The 14,354-nt window shown below is 42.2% G+C and overlaps 1 protein-coding gene across 17 annotated transcripts in view; it reads right to left on the bottom strand.

The window, feature by feature from the left end:
- BTRC (beta-transducin repeat containing E3 ubiquitin protein ligase) overlaps window positions 1-14,354 on the bottom strand; it is a 167,735-nt gene that overhangs the window by 89,814 nt on the left and 63,567 nt on the right. For 15 of the 17 annotated variants that reach the window (XM_077823297.1, XM_077823302.1, XM_077823300.1 and 12 more), the window contains one exon: window positions 198-275. The exons of the other annotated variants lie outside the window; for them this stretch is intronic. In XM_077823297.1, coding sequence (XP_077679423.1) covers window positions 198-275 — 78 coding nt within the window. The remainder of the gene's footprint in view (window positions 1-197; window positions 276-14,354) is intronic. 17 annotated transcript variants of the gene reach the window in all.

Here is a 14,354-nt window from a genome sequence, read left to right as displayed (position 1 = left end):
AAGCCCAACTCATCTGATTTTCCCAGGTACAATGCTACTTGTCTTCTCCCACTAAGGAGAGTAAGAAAGAACTTTCAGGCTCAAGCATGACAAGTGCTCCAGATAAAAGTCAGGAACCTAACTCTAGTTTCCTGAAGTGTTTTAAGATTCAAGCTGTTAGGAAGTTTTATTGTATTTTTAAGAGACTAGTCGCATACCTGTCTAAGTGAATTCTTCTCTGGAATGATCTTCCTAGGGGGCTCGTCATTATTACAGTCTTCTCGCTCTGAGGAATTCTGCGAAAGAAAGTAAGCTTTAATTCAGTTCTTATCCCCAATGTTATTCTGTGGGAGGAAAGGAAACTGAATATTTGCAAGCTACACAAGCTAGATTTTATACATACATGAAAAAGCTAGCCTCAGGTGTAAGCCAACTGGCTTGTTAGGACTAAGACAGAATTTTTCTCATTCTTAATAAATAATGCACCATTCGATAGGTATAGTGGAGAAGTTGTGTTTGTTTAGGACTTTCCTCTAAAACAGCCAGTACTGACCGCTGTTGGAGGTAGGATGCCAAGCAGGTGACTTGATGGCCTGATTTAATATACCACTGCTTATGTCCCTGAACTCCCTACAGTGACTTGTTTTCAAAAGATTCCATTTTATAAAGAGTAAATGTAGCTAATAAAATTCAACTGTCCCCCTATATTCCAGTATCTTTATATTAACAGGATTACTGACTGATTGCACAGGAGTTTAGTGGACTACCAACGCTCAGCTTTGTCTGGCCCACCTTTAAGTTGTGGTGAACCACGTCATCAGATTCTGTGATATCAGTGACAGCACCATTCCTGCTGTGTCTTCCAATGTCTGTTTGTGTGGCTGGCTGGTTTTGGTGTGTGCTCTCTCTCCCCAGAAAAGCTGACTAGTATCCTGCACTACTAATACCACATCTTATATTGGGAATATAGGGTGTTGAGGAGGAAGGATGAGCCATTAGAGGCTGCTCCAGAAATGCTCCTCAGCTGATGACAGGCTCAGAAAACTAGGCAGGAGACTTCTGTCCTCTTCACGCTGTCCTCTTCTGTCCTCCTAAGCTACGGATTACTTGTCTGGGAAGCGTGCGATTGTTTATCTAAGGACAGAGGCTTTCTTTGGGACACATTCAGCAAACAATTATCTGAAAAAAAAAAAAATCCTGTCCACACTGGCCAGGGAAGCAATACTAAAACATGGTGGTTGCTATCACAATTTCAACAACCATGTTGATAGGCTAAGGATAGACTGCGTTGCTTAAAAAGGTTTGGAGGAATTCTGTACACACATGTAAAGTCAGTGTTGAACACCATAGTAGTAATAGCCTTTAAGTCACAAACCCATGCATTCAATACCTGGAAGACTACTCAGTTTATAAAGGCATAAGGGAGAGGCATTAGGGAGTGCTAGGCCAGTAACAGGAAGAGTTTCTGGCTATAGCAGATGGGATCAGGATAGGATTTTAAGGTGGAAGTTGCATCCCCTTTATGATCATCACCTCCCAGACTCCTCCTCACCCATCAGTGCTCCTAACATATCCAGATCCCCCTTAGAGCTAGCTCCCAACCCCAAATTTCAGTCACTGGCTGGAGCATCTGTCAGTCTAGGAAGAGCTGGTACACTGCAAGCAGCGTGGTCGAGTGGGGACTGTAGAGAGGAAGCAGACTGCAATAAGCCATCAGTGGAGCAGTGTGTTTGGGTGCCTGCAGCAGGTGCTGTGAGATCAGCAAGGGTCTAGGTAGGTTACAGCTTCTAGTTTCATTGAAGGAAAAGAAGAGAGCGGGAAGATGGCAAGGACATGAGCAAAGTTTGCTGAGAGATGGAAGAGAAGGAAAAAAACCCTCAAGGTAAACTGGTCCTGAGGATTCTAAGTAAATCAAGATCGGCAGACCAGCTAGTGAGCTTTACAAGACACAGAACTCAGGAGGCACAATGAGGTCTGAGCAGCTGTAGCGAGGGTTTTATAATGTGAATCAATCCTAAACAGGCCTGATAACTCAGTAAAACAACCCAAATCTTTGAGAAGTTTTCACACAGGGCCTCAACTAGGAGAAAGGTATTTGCTAAGTCTGGTTTAGAGAGAGCTAAACTGTACGAGTGTGAAAAGGAAATTAAGATGCATCTTTGCACAAACTGCTCTGTACTCATCTGCACACTTTAATAATGCAAGCAGGGATTTCAATTTTGATACTTCTGAAAACAGATTAATTGCTAGAGATACAGAATTTCAAAGTAATTCCAGGAACTGCTTTTATCTATTTTAAAGATGCATTTTGAATATTCAATCCCCCCTCCCATAATAGCATCAAAAATCCTATTTTTCCTCAAGTTGTATGTTTTAGAAAACAGTTATTAAAAGTGAAATCTCATCTTCCCCTTGCCTCTCAAACTGCCTTTCAATGTCATTGCAGTTACACCAATGTCAAAAGCCAAGAAATTCAATGCTGAGGTGAAAAAACAGCCTTTATTCTGAAATTCCTTGTTATCGCAACCTGTCACAAGTTTTCCAGTTTCTTTTTCTTTAAACTAAAGATCTAATTTTAAAAGCGAGCAGAAGACCTTTTTGCATTCATTATCTTTATAGGTGGCAAGGCTACGAGGTTGGCTGAACAAAGACCAGACAAAGACTGCCAAGTGCATATGGTGGTTCACAGCTTGGTGTCTCACCATTCTACAGTACCCACACAGCAGCTCCAATAGCAGACTATTAAACAGGAGCGCTGCTCATGCACTTTTGTTGGCAAGTAAGTTACGCTTGGTGAAGACAGAATGACTGGAAAGCATTACACTTAAGAAACAAAGCCCAGATGTTTCCAACTCCCGCTTATTTCTCAGGAACAGGAAAAATCACCATTCCAGGTGTACTACAAGCCTCCAAATAGTTCAGAAATAGTCAGACCTGCATTAAAGTGAATTCCACTTAATAGAACAATGCCCAGTATTAGTCACCACTCAGCTTTCCAGTGTTAAAGTTAGTCTATTATAACAGTGACCAGAAAACAACATCTGTACGTGTGTCTCATTGCTGAACCAATGCAAGGGAGGTCTGCTCCCCTATTTGAGGGCAGAATTTTAAGTTTGCTTCAGCATGGCTTCCAGCCACGAGGGAGGATGACAAAAGGCTATCAAAAAGGTGTTTTGCAATCATAGCTCTAGAATGTGGCATTTAATGCTCATATATTAAGATGGTGCATTAGAAATGTCAAAGGTTTGCAGGAACTGCAACTGATGTGTAGCAAAGACAAGATGGAATCTGCTAGGACGAAGGGGCGGGGACAGAATCAGCAACCATAAGGCTGAAATCCCAAACAACTTCTTGAATTGGGGCAAATTCTGAAATCCCATTTCCTCTAAGTGGCAGTGCCTTTCTTGGCCACCATCCTTACCAAAACCAGATAGGGCAAGAGAGTGCTTGTTCTGGAGTGCACGGAGCATCTTCTACAAACTAGGACTAGCCTGCCTTTTGCATCTTTCATTCAAGCCGCACAAAGCATTAAGTGGTTAAGTTTCCCATCCCCCCACCCTTGAGATTATCACCTCTATTTGCCTAGATTGATAAAATAGAGATCACAGGTTTTACACAAGGTCACACAGAATGTCAGTGGCAATGCTGGGAATGGAAACTGGGAATCCTGATTCCCAAATCTCTGCTTTAGCCCTCCTCTCTAGCCTTCCCCTCTGAGGCCCACATGGAGGGCATTTGCCTTTCATAGTTTATCTGCCCTAAAATGGTAACTGTCTTTTACAAGAGACTCTTTCCAAATACAATTTGGATTTAAAACTTCAGCCTGTAACTAACAGGATATAATTCCACAGTGTGTTATCGTCCCAGTAACCACCACAAACTTGTTTCATTATTTGACTCTCCACATGAAGTCCCCACTATCTCAAACACGCCCTGTGTTACACAGCACACAGAGTCTGTAGGCTAAAGCATCTGAAGTGTGATGACATGCAGTATTTTCTGTATATAACACATGAAAGCAATACTGGGATTCAGATGGATGAATGTACTCGGGCTACCAACTGCACAGGGCTACCTTTAGCACGGCCTTACTCCTCATGGTGGAAATCAGAAACCTGCCAACTGGGCAGTTGTTTTGATGATGGGTTGCCCAACACTAATTATAAAACAGTACAGATGCAGTCTTCTTCCACATGTGAGGAGGTGGGGGAGAACTGTGTACAACTATTTTTTATGCTTTCAAATTCTTAATCCTGTTTGGAGCCGTCAGTGGGGGTTAATGGAAGCCTTGGATAGGAGAATTCCAATCTGGTTGGCAGATGGATAGGTTGGTTATAGCTGCATAACTATGTCTTGCCTGCAGGCACAATTCAGAACACTGTTAAAGCAATATAAAGTCTCTGTCAAGCTGAACCATTTGGATCAGTAGCAAGGAGAAATAATAATAAAAAACGGAGTTCATTTCTGGGCCTTGCACGTTTATGCTAGTATGCAGAAACTGATTAATTGTCATCGTGTGCTGGTCTGCTATACCTCAGATTTCTACTTCTAGAGTAGATTTTGCATGCTAATGTAATCATTCTCCCTCTTGAGACATTAGCAAATAATCAAATGAAAAACAGGATCATAATTTACTGAGATTCGGGCAATTCTCTATGCAAATTTGACTTGTTATTGCTGCTGCCTCGTTAATCTGAATGCCTTTGACAAACTCCTTTGATTTATGAACTCATGACAACTCCAATGTGTATATATTTTGCTAGATTGACATTATCATTAAGAGTGGGTGGACTGAGCTAACATGAATGGCTGATTTTATTCGCTGGTGTCTGCTGCTCAACAGCTGAGCATCTACTTCTCACAAGCCCCTGAGCGCCAGGCTCTTCCCATCTACCCATCCATTCATCATCTCGATGTTAATTGGCCCAGGCTTTAAGCAAATTTTCAACACGATTTAAAGGCACGATGACACTGATTACTGACCCTCTGCCATACGGTGCCTATTGATTAACCTGACAGAGATGATGTGCTTGAGGGAAACTAGGTGTGCGTGGACCTCAGGGGGGAAAAAATGTATTGTTTATGCAGGCAAAACACTTGTCATTATCCCAAAGGCCAGAATTTGTGCAGCACTGGCCCTTAAAACAAACTATTGCTTTAACATCTGCATCCAATACAGAAAGCACTTGCTTGCTTTGCAAAAAAATATTATAAATGCATTGCTATGTGCCAGTCTATATTTTAATAGAGCTCTCAGACAAATAGATCCCTTCCAATCAATTAACCCTTGTTCCAGCCAATGTGAGTGTACACATTTGTTGAAGTGGAAAGCTAAAGCTGCGTGGGTTGTTAGTGACATAAGCATATCCACTGCAAGGGAGTGAGGGCTTGTCTTCACCACTGCGCTAAATTGGTGCCATTGTGATCGGTGCCGCGGCATCAATTTAGTGGGTCTGGTGAAGACGAGATGAGTCGATGGGAGAGCGCTCTCCCATCGACATAATTAATCCGCCTCAACGAGAGGTGGGAGCTATACACCGTGTTAAGTCAACGTAAGTTACGTCGCTCAGTGGGATGGTTTTTTACACTCCTGAGTAACATAACTTACGTCGACTGAAGTGGTAGTGTAGACAAGGCCTGAGTCTTCCTGGGCACATCAGTTCCATTAGTAAAGAATCGAAGCACTGTGCCCAACTTGAGATGAGATTAGTTGCCAGTTCAAGAACAACCTGGATGTCAAATTTAGCTGTCCAGATATTTTTGTAGCCATTTTTATACATTTTTAACATTAAGCAGTGAGATGTTTTATTTTCCCTCCCTCCAGAACAAGCTCCTCAGAGGAGGCTCCACTTTGAAGTCATAGGTAAGGCTGCATGTCTGTCATGGAAGTAACGGATTCCATGACTTTCCATGACTTTTGAAGTGGCCGGTGTGGCTGGCTCAGGGGCTGCCCGAACACTTGGGACGGAGCTCTCTGGAAGCAGCAGGCATGACCCTGCAGCTCCTGACCTAGGCGGGGCTGGGGGCTCTGTGTGTTGTCCCTGCTTGCAGGCACCGCCCCCACGGCTCTCATGGGCTATGGTTCCTGGCCAATGGGAGCTGCGGAGGTGGAGCTCCTGGCAGGGGCAGCGCACGCAGCCCCCCTGGCCTTCCCTCTCCTTAGGAGCTCCAGGGACATGCGGAGCTGGGTAGAGAGCCTGCCTGCCTGCCCCGACCCACCCCCAGCAGCCGTGGGGGTCCCAGGCTCCCACCCCAGCACCTGCGGGGGTCCCGGGCCTCACCCCCCGCCCCCGGCCCAAGTTCTAGTCAGGGATATATCGTACAAATCATGGACAGGTCAAGGGCCGTGAATTTTTGTTTACTGTCCGTGACCTGTCCATGACTTTTACCGAAAATACCCATGATTAAAACATATCCTTACTCATAGTTAAATTGAGTGACCAGAGACTGAAAGTGAAAGCTGACCACCTGTTTCTGGTTCCTTGTAAAGGTCATCAAACAGTAGTTGAGCCCAATAATGCACTTTGGGGAATGTGCATACTTAGCTATGAGTACTCTTATCCAATCACCCCACACTGCACTTGGGTTAATCAAGAGGGAACACTTTAACAAGGTGAATACATCAGCATTCTGTCTGCTGATTGGTGTAATTTACAAGGAAAATGAAGATGACGACCCATTTTCCCATCCAGCCCCAGGTTATATTTGCCAGTCAGTGCATATTGTTTTCTGTTCAAATTCAGGCCAGCAGCTCGCCTGGCAGACAGGAAGTTTCACTTGTTCAATCTGGATTTTTGGTTGTCCCATGATGCCAGAAAATAGGATTTTTCCTAGTTTGCATCAGCCTGTGGGAATAGGTGAAGTGATGGAAGAGATGGAAAAACTGGCCTGAATTATTTTGTGCCTCTGCCAGCCAGAATATGGATTTAAAAAGAGGGAGGAAGAGGAATAAGTGATAGCAAAGGCCCTACATTCCCTTTCCAATAACCTTTGTAAGTGATAGATGAGTCCAAGAGCATGGTTATTGTTAAGGGACTGTCAGCATCCTGATTTTATAAATGCTGTGTGTCAGTTTATAAACATCTTAGCCATTTCAAACAGTGCTAGGATGAAACCTGGCACAGGCATCCTCAGACTTCAAGCAATATTTTCATTTTAAAATTATAGCCTGAACACCCAGTTAACACATTTTGAGCTGTTCCTGAGTGGCACACATGCTCAGATTCACACTTATTTGACTAGTCACTAACCAACGTAAAGCAAGTCCTTAAAGTGAACTAAGTTACTGTGAGGAAAACAAGTACGAAAAGGGCAAGGTTGAAAGTCATACCCTCTACATGGTCAGTAAATAAAACAGAAATGACAACTGCAACACACAGGGAGATCTACAACAATGAAAATGCAGAGGTACGGATTATACCTCAGCCGTCTTTGGCACTTGCAGCTCTGAACATTCATTGCTATGAGATCCTCTTTGAAAACACAGTATTGCAGTATGTAGGCACAAGGGGGTGACTTAAGCATGGAATGACTGAACTAAGTTTCCTTGCTCTTGAAAGTTTAAAGTTAAGTGGTATTTTTGAAAGGGGCTTAGGTTTAATTATTAGAAGGAAGGAGATACAGGGAGGAGAAGTAGGATGTGGGGGCAAATTGATGCTTTCATTCCCCTCTTTTGCAGCCATTAATGTCAGAGAGAAAGACACAAGTTAAGCGAAAAGAAAAAAGAAAAGGAGTACTTGTGGCACCTTAGAGACTAACCAATTTATTTGAGCATGAGCTTTCGTGAGCTACAGCTCACTTCATCGGATGCATACTGTGGAAACTTCAGCAGACTTTATATACACACAGAGATCATAAAACAATACCTCCTCCCACCTCACTGTCCTGCTGGTAATAGCTTATCTAAAGTGATCATCAAGTTGGGCCATTTCCAGCACAAATCCAGGTTTTCTCACCCTCCACGCCCCCCCCCCCCCCCCCACACACACACACACAAGCGGGCTCAGAGTCAGGTGTTTGATTTCTCAGACTGTAAACTCTTCAGGACAAGGGACAGTTTGTGTATTTGTACAGCACCTCGCACAACAGGGCCCTGATCCATGACTGGGGAGGGTCCCTTAGATGCTATCATAATACAAACAATTTTTCAATCAAAGGTTTGAGCAATTTAGCAATTAAAGGTAGGAAAGTATAAACAAAGTTCAGCCTGCACTTAGAATACATTCCACATACAAAATTACCCAAAAAATTGTTGAAAAATTTGATACAATTCTACCCTTCAAATACACAGAAGTGGACTATGGTTTTCCTTGCTTTGTATTCAACCCAATAAATGCCAGATTGGAATGAATGTCTTCCCACAGCAACATGACATATCAAAACTTTGAGAAATGAAGGAGAATTTTCAGACCAAGTTATTATTTTAATTAAATCAGTTATTAATTTATTAGAAAGATGAAGGTAAAGTTGTGGGATGTCTTAACACTACCAGCAGAATAGAGAATTTGATGTAACACATAGATCTTTAAAAGCCGGTGCAAATATTATTCAAAGATATTATGAAACAATGAAATAGTTTCAACAATATTAAGTTTGTTTTAACATAAACAGGGATCCAGGTGGTGGGAACACACCATTCATGGGAATTTAAATAGCTAGCTTTGCTTAACCAGAAATTTCTCAAAACAGAGAGTGAAAATATGGCTAATGAGAACACTCTTTCCATGTTCCCTGGGAAGCAGCTTCACATTTCTGTTGTATGAATTTAAGAGAGTCAACAGTGGTAAATTTGTTTTTAATATTCAAGCCTTCAAGCCAGTTGGCCAAAGGCGCTTTATATTCCAATTTTTGTTGGTGCCTTATTTAAACAAGCATTACATCCGGACAGCCTTTGAATATAATTTTAAGGGATTAAGGAAAGAACATTTGCTTCTGCTAATCAGGACATCTGGTTATTTTTGTAACTCCCAGACATCTGCATTAGGCAGCGCTACTTCCCCATTCTTCATAACAAAGTTAGAGCAAAAGAAACCTTAAGGGTTCATGTTGACACCCCCTGCTCAGCCAGGGTCTGCTTTAGAATCTCTTTCCTGAATGATAAAATCAATTAGCACCTTGGCAGGTGTAAGTGTGGTATTTACAGTTTGCATTTCATATTTCAAGTTTTTTATGGTATATCAAGACAATCTACAACTTTTTAGGATCCAAAAGCCCATGTTTCCAAAGTGCGCGTGCGAGTGTGTGTGTGTGTGTGTGTGTGTGTGTGTGTGTGTGTGTGTACACACATGCACGCACACCAATTCAACTCATGCTAGCAATAATATAGGGTGAACTTCTGAAGACCACACAAGTGAACTTATCAAGGACTGGCCTTGAGAGTATTTTTGTACCATGCAGTCACCCTCTGCTTTGGTCAGTCTCACTCCAGTGTCTTATGTGCACTTGCCTCCCCTTCCCACCCCCCAACAAATCGGCTTTGTCCCCGCTCTCTAAGACAACCGTAACGATTTCCCTGATCTTTCAAATTTCTGTTAATATCTCCCACCATCGATTTCAGCTTTAGTTAATCTGTCTTTAAGATTGGAAAATATTGCCACGCACGATTCATGGAGGCAGATTTATCAAGAAACAGAAGCACTTCAAAAGGGGAGGGGGAATCAAATGATTTGGCCCTGTTCCTCACTGGTTTGCTTTACTGCATCCCTTCATTTGATGAACACAAAAATGCATTTTTAACACTGAATTTCAGCATGTGAAACACCAAATTTTAGGATTAGTCACTTTCATTCTGTTGGGTTGTTTTTTTTTTTATATGAATCAAAGCTTTTACTAGTGCTTATCTATTCTTGAACCAGCTGCTTTCTTGATTTTCCCCACATGGGGGGAAAAATATCACAGTCAGACGTTAAAGATTGTGCACATAAGCTAACATCCCAAAGAGGTGTCAAAAACATATTTCTAGTACTAACAAGAGTTAGCAAGAGCCAACAGGTCTGGGGAGAGGTTTTTTTTTTGAACTTTTTATTTATTAAAATTCTCTAGACACAGGTTAACTTTCTTCGCTCAATATTTATTATGGCTTCATCTGCATGGGAACTGCAAGTGCTTTGATAAATGGACTATAAGGTTGGCTAGTTTCACGGTAGATTCTGTGTCCTTTGCTGAAGCACTGCTTTCTAAGGGTATGTCTACACTTAAAACACGACAGCAGTGCTTCATGTAGACACTTACTACAGCAATAGGAGGGGTTCTCCCATTGCGGTAGTAAATCCACCTCCACGAGGGGCGGGAGTTTCCGTTCACCTAGTGCTGTCTAAATGGGGACTTAGGTCGGCTTAAGGACGTTGCTCAGAGTCGTGGATTTTTCACATCCTTGAGCGATGTAGCTAGGTTGATCTATTTTTCAAATGTAGACCAGCCCTAACTTCTTACAGCAAAAGCCCTCAGCAAGGAAAAAATACAGCCTCACTTGTCCCAATACTAAAAGTCCTGTCACACCATGACTGTCTCCGGCCTTTTTTATTTTGATTTTAGTCTCCCCACTCCCAGCTCTCCCCAAAATAGAGACCAAAAATGCTACTAGTCATCTCTTCTCCTCAAACCCTTTGACTGGTTCCTTAAATCCAAAAGCAGGAGCTTCAAGCTCCTCACCCTCACCTTACACCCCTCTATAATCTTACCCCTTTTTTAGTCTCTGCTCTGATTTTCTCCCCCTATGCTCAACTTCACACCTTCATTCATGTTGTCCCTTGAAAGAGAGAAGTGACTTGCTCAAGGCTGAAATGCAAGCTAGTGGTGGGAAAGGTACAAAGCCCCGAACACCTGACTCCCCTGGCTCTGCTCCCTTAGACCACATCCCTTCCTGGAAATATTTGATTAAGTAAAAGTGGTTCTCTACTCTAAATGTACTTCCTTCCCAGTGATAACCAAGAGTAACAAAGTTATATTTGCTAAGATGGACATAAGAGGTCCATCTAACTTTGGACTACGGGTCAAACTCAGCTAACTTCTAGTACATTATTATGTATTCATTTCTACACACTACCAAGGACAAACTCATTGTAAGGATGCATGTGTCTAAATGTGCCTCAGTCTTCGGAGCAATAGCAAGCAACTAAAGTACCCCTTCTAATGAAACAATGGAAAATGAGGGTGCGGGACTAGAGATCGTTTGTATAAATCTGGCTGGCCCGTATCATTGTGCTGGAACAATGGCTGCAACACAAGGAGCTAAGCCCATGGGCTATTCTGATGCTTTGACGTAACAAAATATGCACAAAATAATGAAACACCCCTATAGAACACTTTTAAATTTAAAACCCTACTACTGGGTTAGGCCATAAAAAAATCCAACATTGAAACAGCTCTCTCTGGAGGGGGCGTTCAAAGATGCGCTGACTGGGGACGAAGAGATGCCACGGCTGCAGTAACTATAAAATGAGGTGAGTAATCGAGCAACCAAAGAATGAAGGGTAAGGGTGTGTGTATATAATAGCTCATATTTAGATACCTTGGGGCTAGTTTTTAAAGGAAATTATACAGCTCTAAGCCACTGGCTATTGAGATCCACTCTTCCCAGCCTTTTGCTAGGACCTGAATGGCTTATTAAACCTACAACATATCTGTTTTAGTTAACTTCTTGGTGGGGAGGGGGCCAGGAAACAAAATGTACTTAAATGCTGATTTTTTTCCAGGCTGAATGCCTTTCATCCAATAAGACATTCAAAGCAGTGACCCAGCAAATGGATTGAAAAAGCAATCTTCCGTCTCAGTGCCACATTATCATTCCTATTCAGTATTCTTGGTGAGATATCTCAATCAGCTGGATGTGTGTGTAAGTGACAGGGCAGCCCATTGCTGGGTTAATTAAACATTTGACTTTAACACCCTCCCCATCATTAAGCAAATAAAAACAGATAATTCAAACTGCACTTCATCCGCAGGGTACACAACACACGTCAAAATTAAGAGAGTCCAAGGCCCCTGGGGAGTTCTACTCGGGAGGTAATCAGTTTAAATCTTATCTGGTTTATCAATTATTCTATTGATTAAAGTGGGGTGATTATACAAAACTCCCTTTTGCCACATGGGATAGATGTCAGCAGAGCAGCACAATGCAGGGAGGCTCAAAACTGAGTTAAAAGAGATGGACAGATGTATAAGAGTTGATTAGTACATGCTAGGGATCTGCAGATGGAAGAACTGATTCTTTGTTTTAGGCAAGTGAACTGAAGTGCTCCTCATCACAGAATCCCAATGTTGTTTCCTTAGCTAGATGTACAAACAGATTTATACACTGAAAGTTCAACACATTTTCTAGGGCTGTAAACAGAAGACCATGTGCCTGGTGTTTGAAACATGTTTCATAGATGCAGGTCCTAAATATATTCTACAGCCATGTTGTTAACTTGGACAAACCCTAACACAATCTGGCTGCATCAGCCGTTCCACAACTTCTCTATTGCACATAGGTACTGACACAGCACCCCCGCTATCTTCATCCTTTGTTCCCCCTACACAACTCTGCCGATGCACCACAGTCGCTTCAGAGTAACCTCTTCTAACTCCCATCAGCTTTCTAAGCAGAATAATGCCAAGTTCTTCCTCTACCATCCTCCCCATATGGTTTTGTTGCAGCGTTGATTCTGTCATATCTAAATTGGATGGTAAGCTCTCCGCCCAAAGGCCTTGCCTACAGGGGAGGTGCCTACCACATCTCTGAGTGGTGAAAAAATAAAAACACAAACTCCCCAGCCATCTAGAACAGAACAATTTAAATCTGCAACGTAGAGACAGAAGAGAACACACCTCTTTCATTCCCACTGGTCTCCCAAAACATATAAAAAACAATTAGCCATAAAATCAGGGTCAGTTATTTTTGAACTAAGACTTTCTTTTCCATGAAGTTTCCCACAGTCACAGCTCTTCTGGTGTTAGCCATGGTCAGGTGCTAGAGTGGACCATCTGCTGGCATTTTAACCACCACATTGCTTAGAGCCATTCGGAACAGGGTTGTGGTGGTGGTTAAAATGCTGGCAGCTGGCCTACACTAGTGCTCCCACTGTTGCCAATGCTGGTGGAGCTACAATAGAAAGACGTTTTAAGAAGAGGGGTCTACAGTAGACAAGGCCCTGCGGTATTTTCTTGACCCTCGCTTTCAGGAACAGGATTATAGACCATTCTATATAGGCACTGCATGTAGCTTCTTTCCTTCATATAGCCCTTTTCTTCTTTTGAAGCAGACTAGAAAACCTCCATTAGCATGCTGTATTTTACTCTCACCACTAGAAATACTGAGGGTGCTATTTGTAATTGTATTCTTTTAAGAGGTTTGTTCTCTGCAGCTGTTTTCTGCTTGCAGTGTATTTTGTGTAATCAGCACATCATCATAAATACATTGGCTGTTCCCCTGAGGGGAGCTGTCAGTGTTTAATTTACAGAACAACCTGGCCAATGTGAATTCTAACACTACAGCACTATGGCAAGAAGTTACCACACTCTGAAAAACAGGTTTCTATGAATTTTTATATCAAGAGCTGGTCCCAGGACAATTTAGGTTCTAGAAATAGATTGTTTTAAAAAAGCACTTTATACACTGTATGGAATGGATTCATTCCCACTTACAGCTTCCTAAAGCAGCACTGAGCTCACTCTTACGCCACGTGAAGGTGACTCACACTCTGTAAAAAAGCCTCCAATTCCAGGCTCTCCCAGCAGGAGGCACTGTAAGAAGGGTTCGCTGAGCATAAGGATTTTTATTATGAACAATCCAAAACAGCAATGCGTTATTTTTCTAAAACTTGACAAGGAAAGGTATTGTGAGAGTATGGCACGGACAAACATGTATCGCCTACTTCATGGGGTCACTGTAGACTTAATTCATCACTTCTAAAGTGCTATCGGAGTGCAAAGCATACACTTGTGAGATACCAGACATGTTCCTACGTTTATTGGTTCCTTTCATTGGCTGGACTAAGAGATATCCTCCTTTTGGTTACTGGATATATAGCTGTGTTTCAGGAGACCTAGATCTCAAGTTCTATTCTACAAAGCTGCATGTATGTGGCTGGCTTGATGACTGCGGTGTTCACAGTCAGAGTCAAAGAACATTTGACAATGGTGCCAAATTACACTGACAATCATTTAAAAATAACCCCCACCCAATGTAACATTTGGACAAGAACATTAGGACTGCAATTAATTATTTGAACATTTGATTGGCAATGTCTCCTGGAAACAGTCTCCTTGACTATTTCACAAAAGGAACCCAAGAAGGTAGACAATCTGATACCATGTTAAAGAGAAGCAACTATAAACCAAAATAAATTTTGCAGACTGATTTGGTTAACACCTCCTCAAAAAGTGGCATTTAATAC

Source organism: Eretmochelys imbricata, chromosome 7 (assembly GCF_965152235.1).
Source record: "Eretmochelys imbricata isolate rEreImb1 chromosome 7, rEreImb1.hap1, whole genome shotgun sequence".
Taxonomy (NCBI): Eukaryota; Metazoa; Chordata; order Testudines; family Cheloniidae; genus Eretmochelys; species Eretmochelys imbricata.
This window is presented reverse-complemented; position numbering and strand designations above follow the sequence as displayed.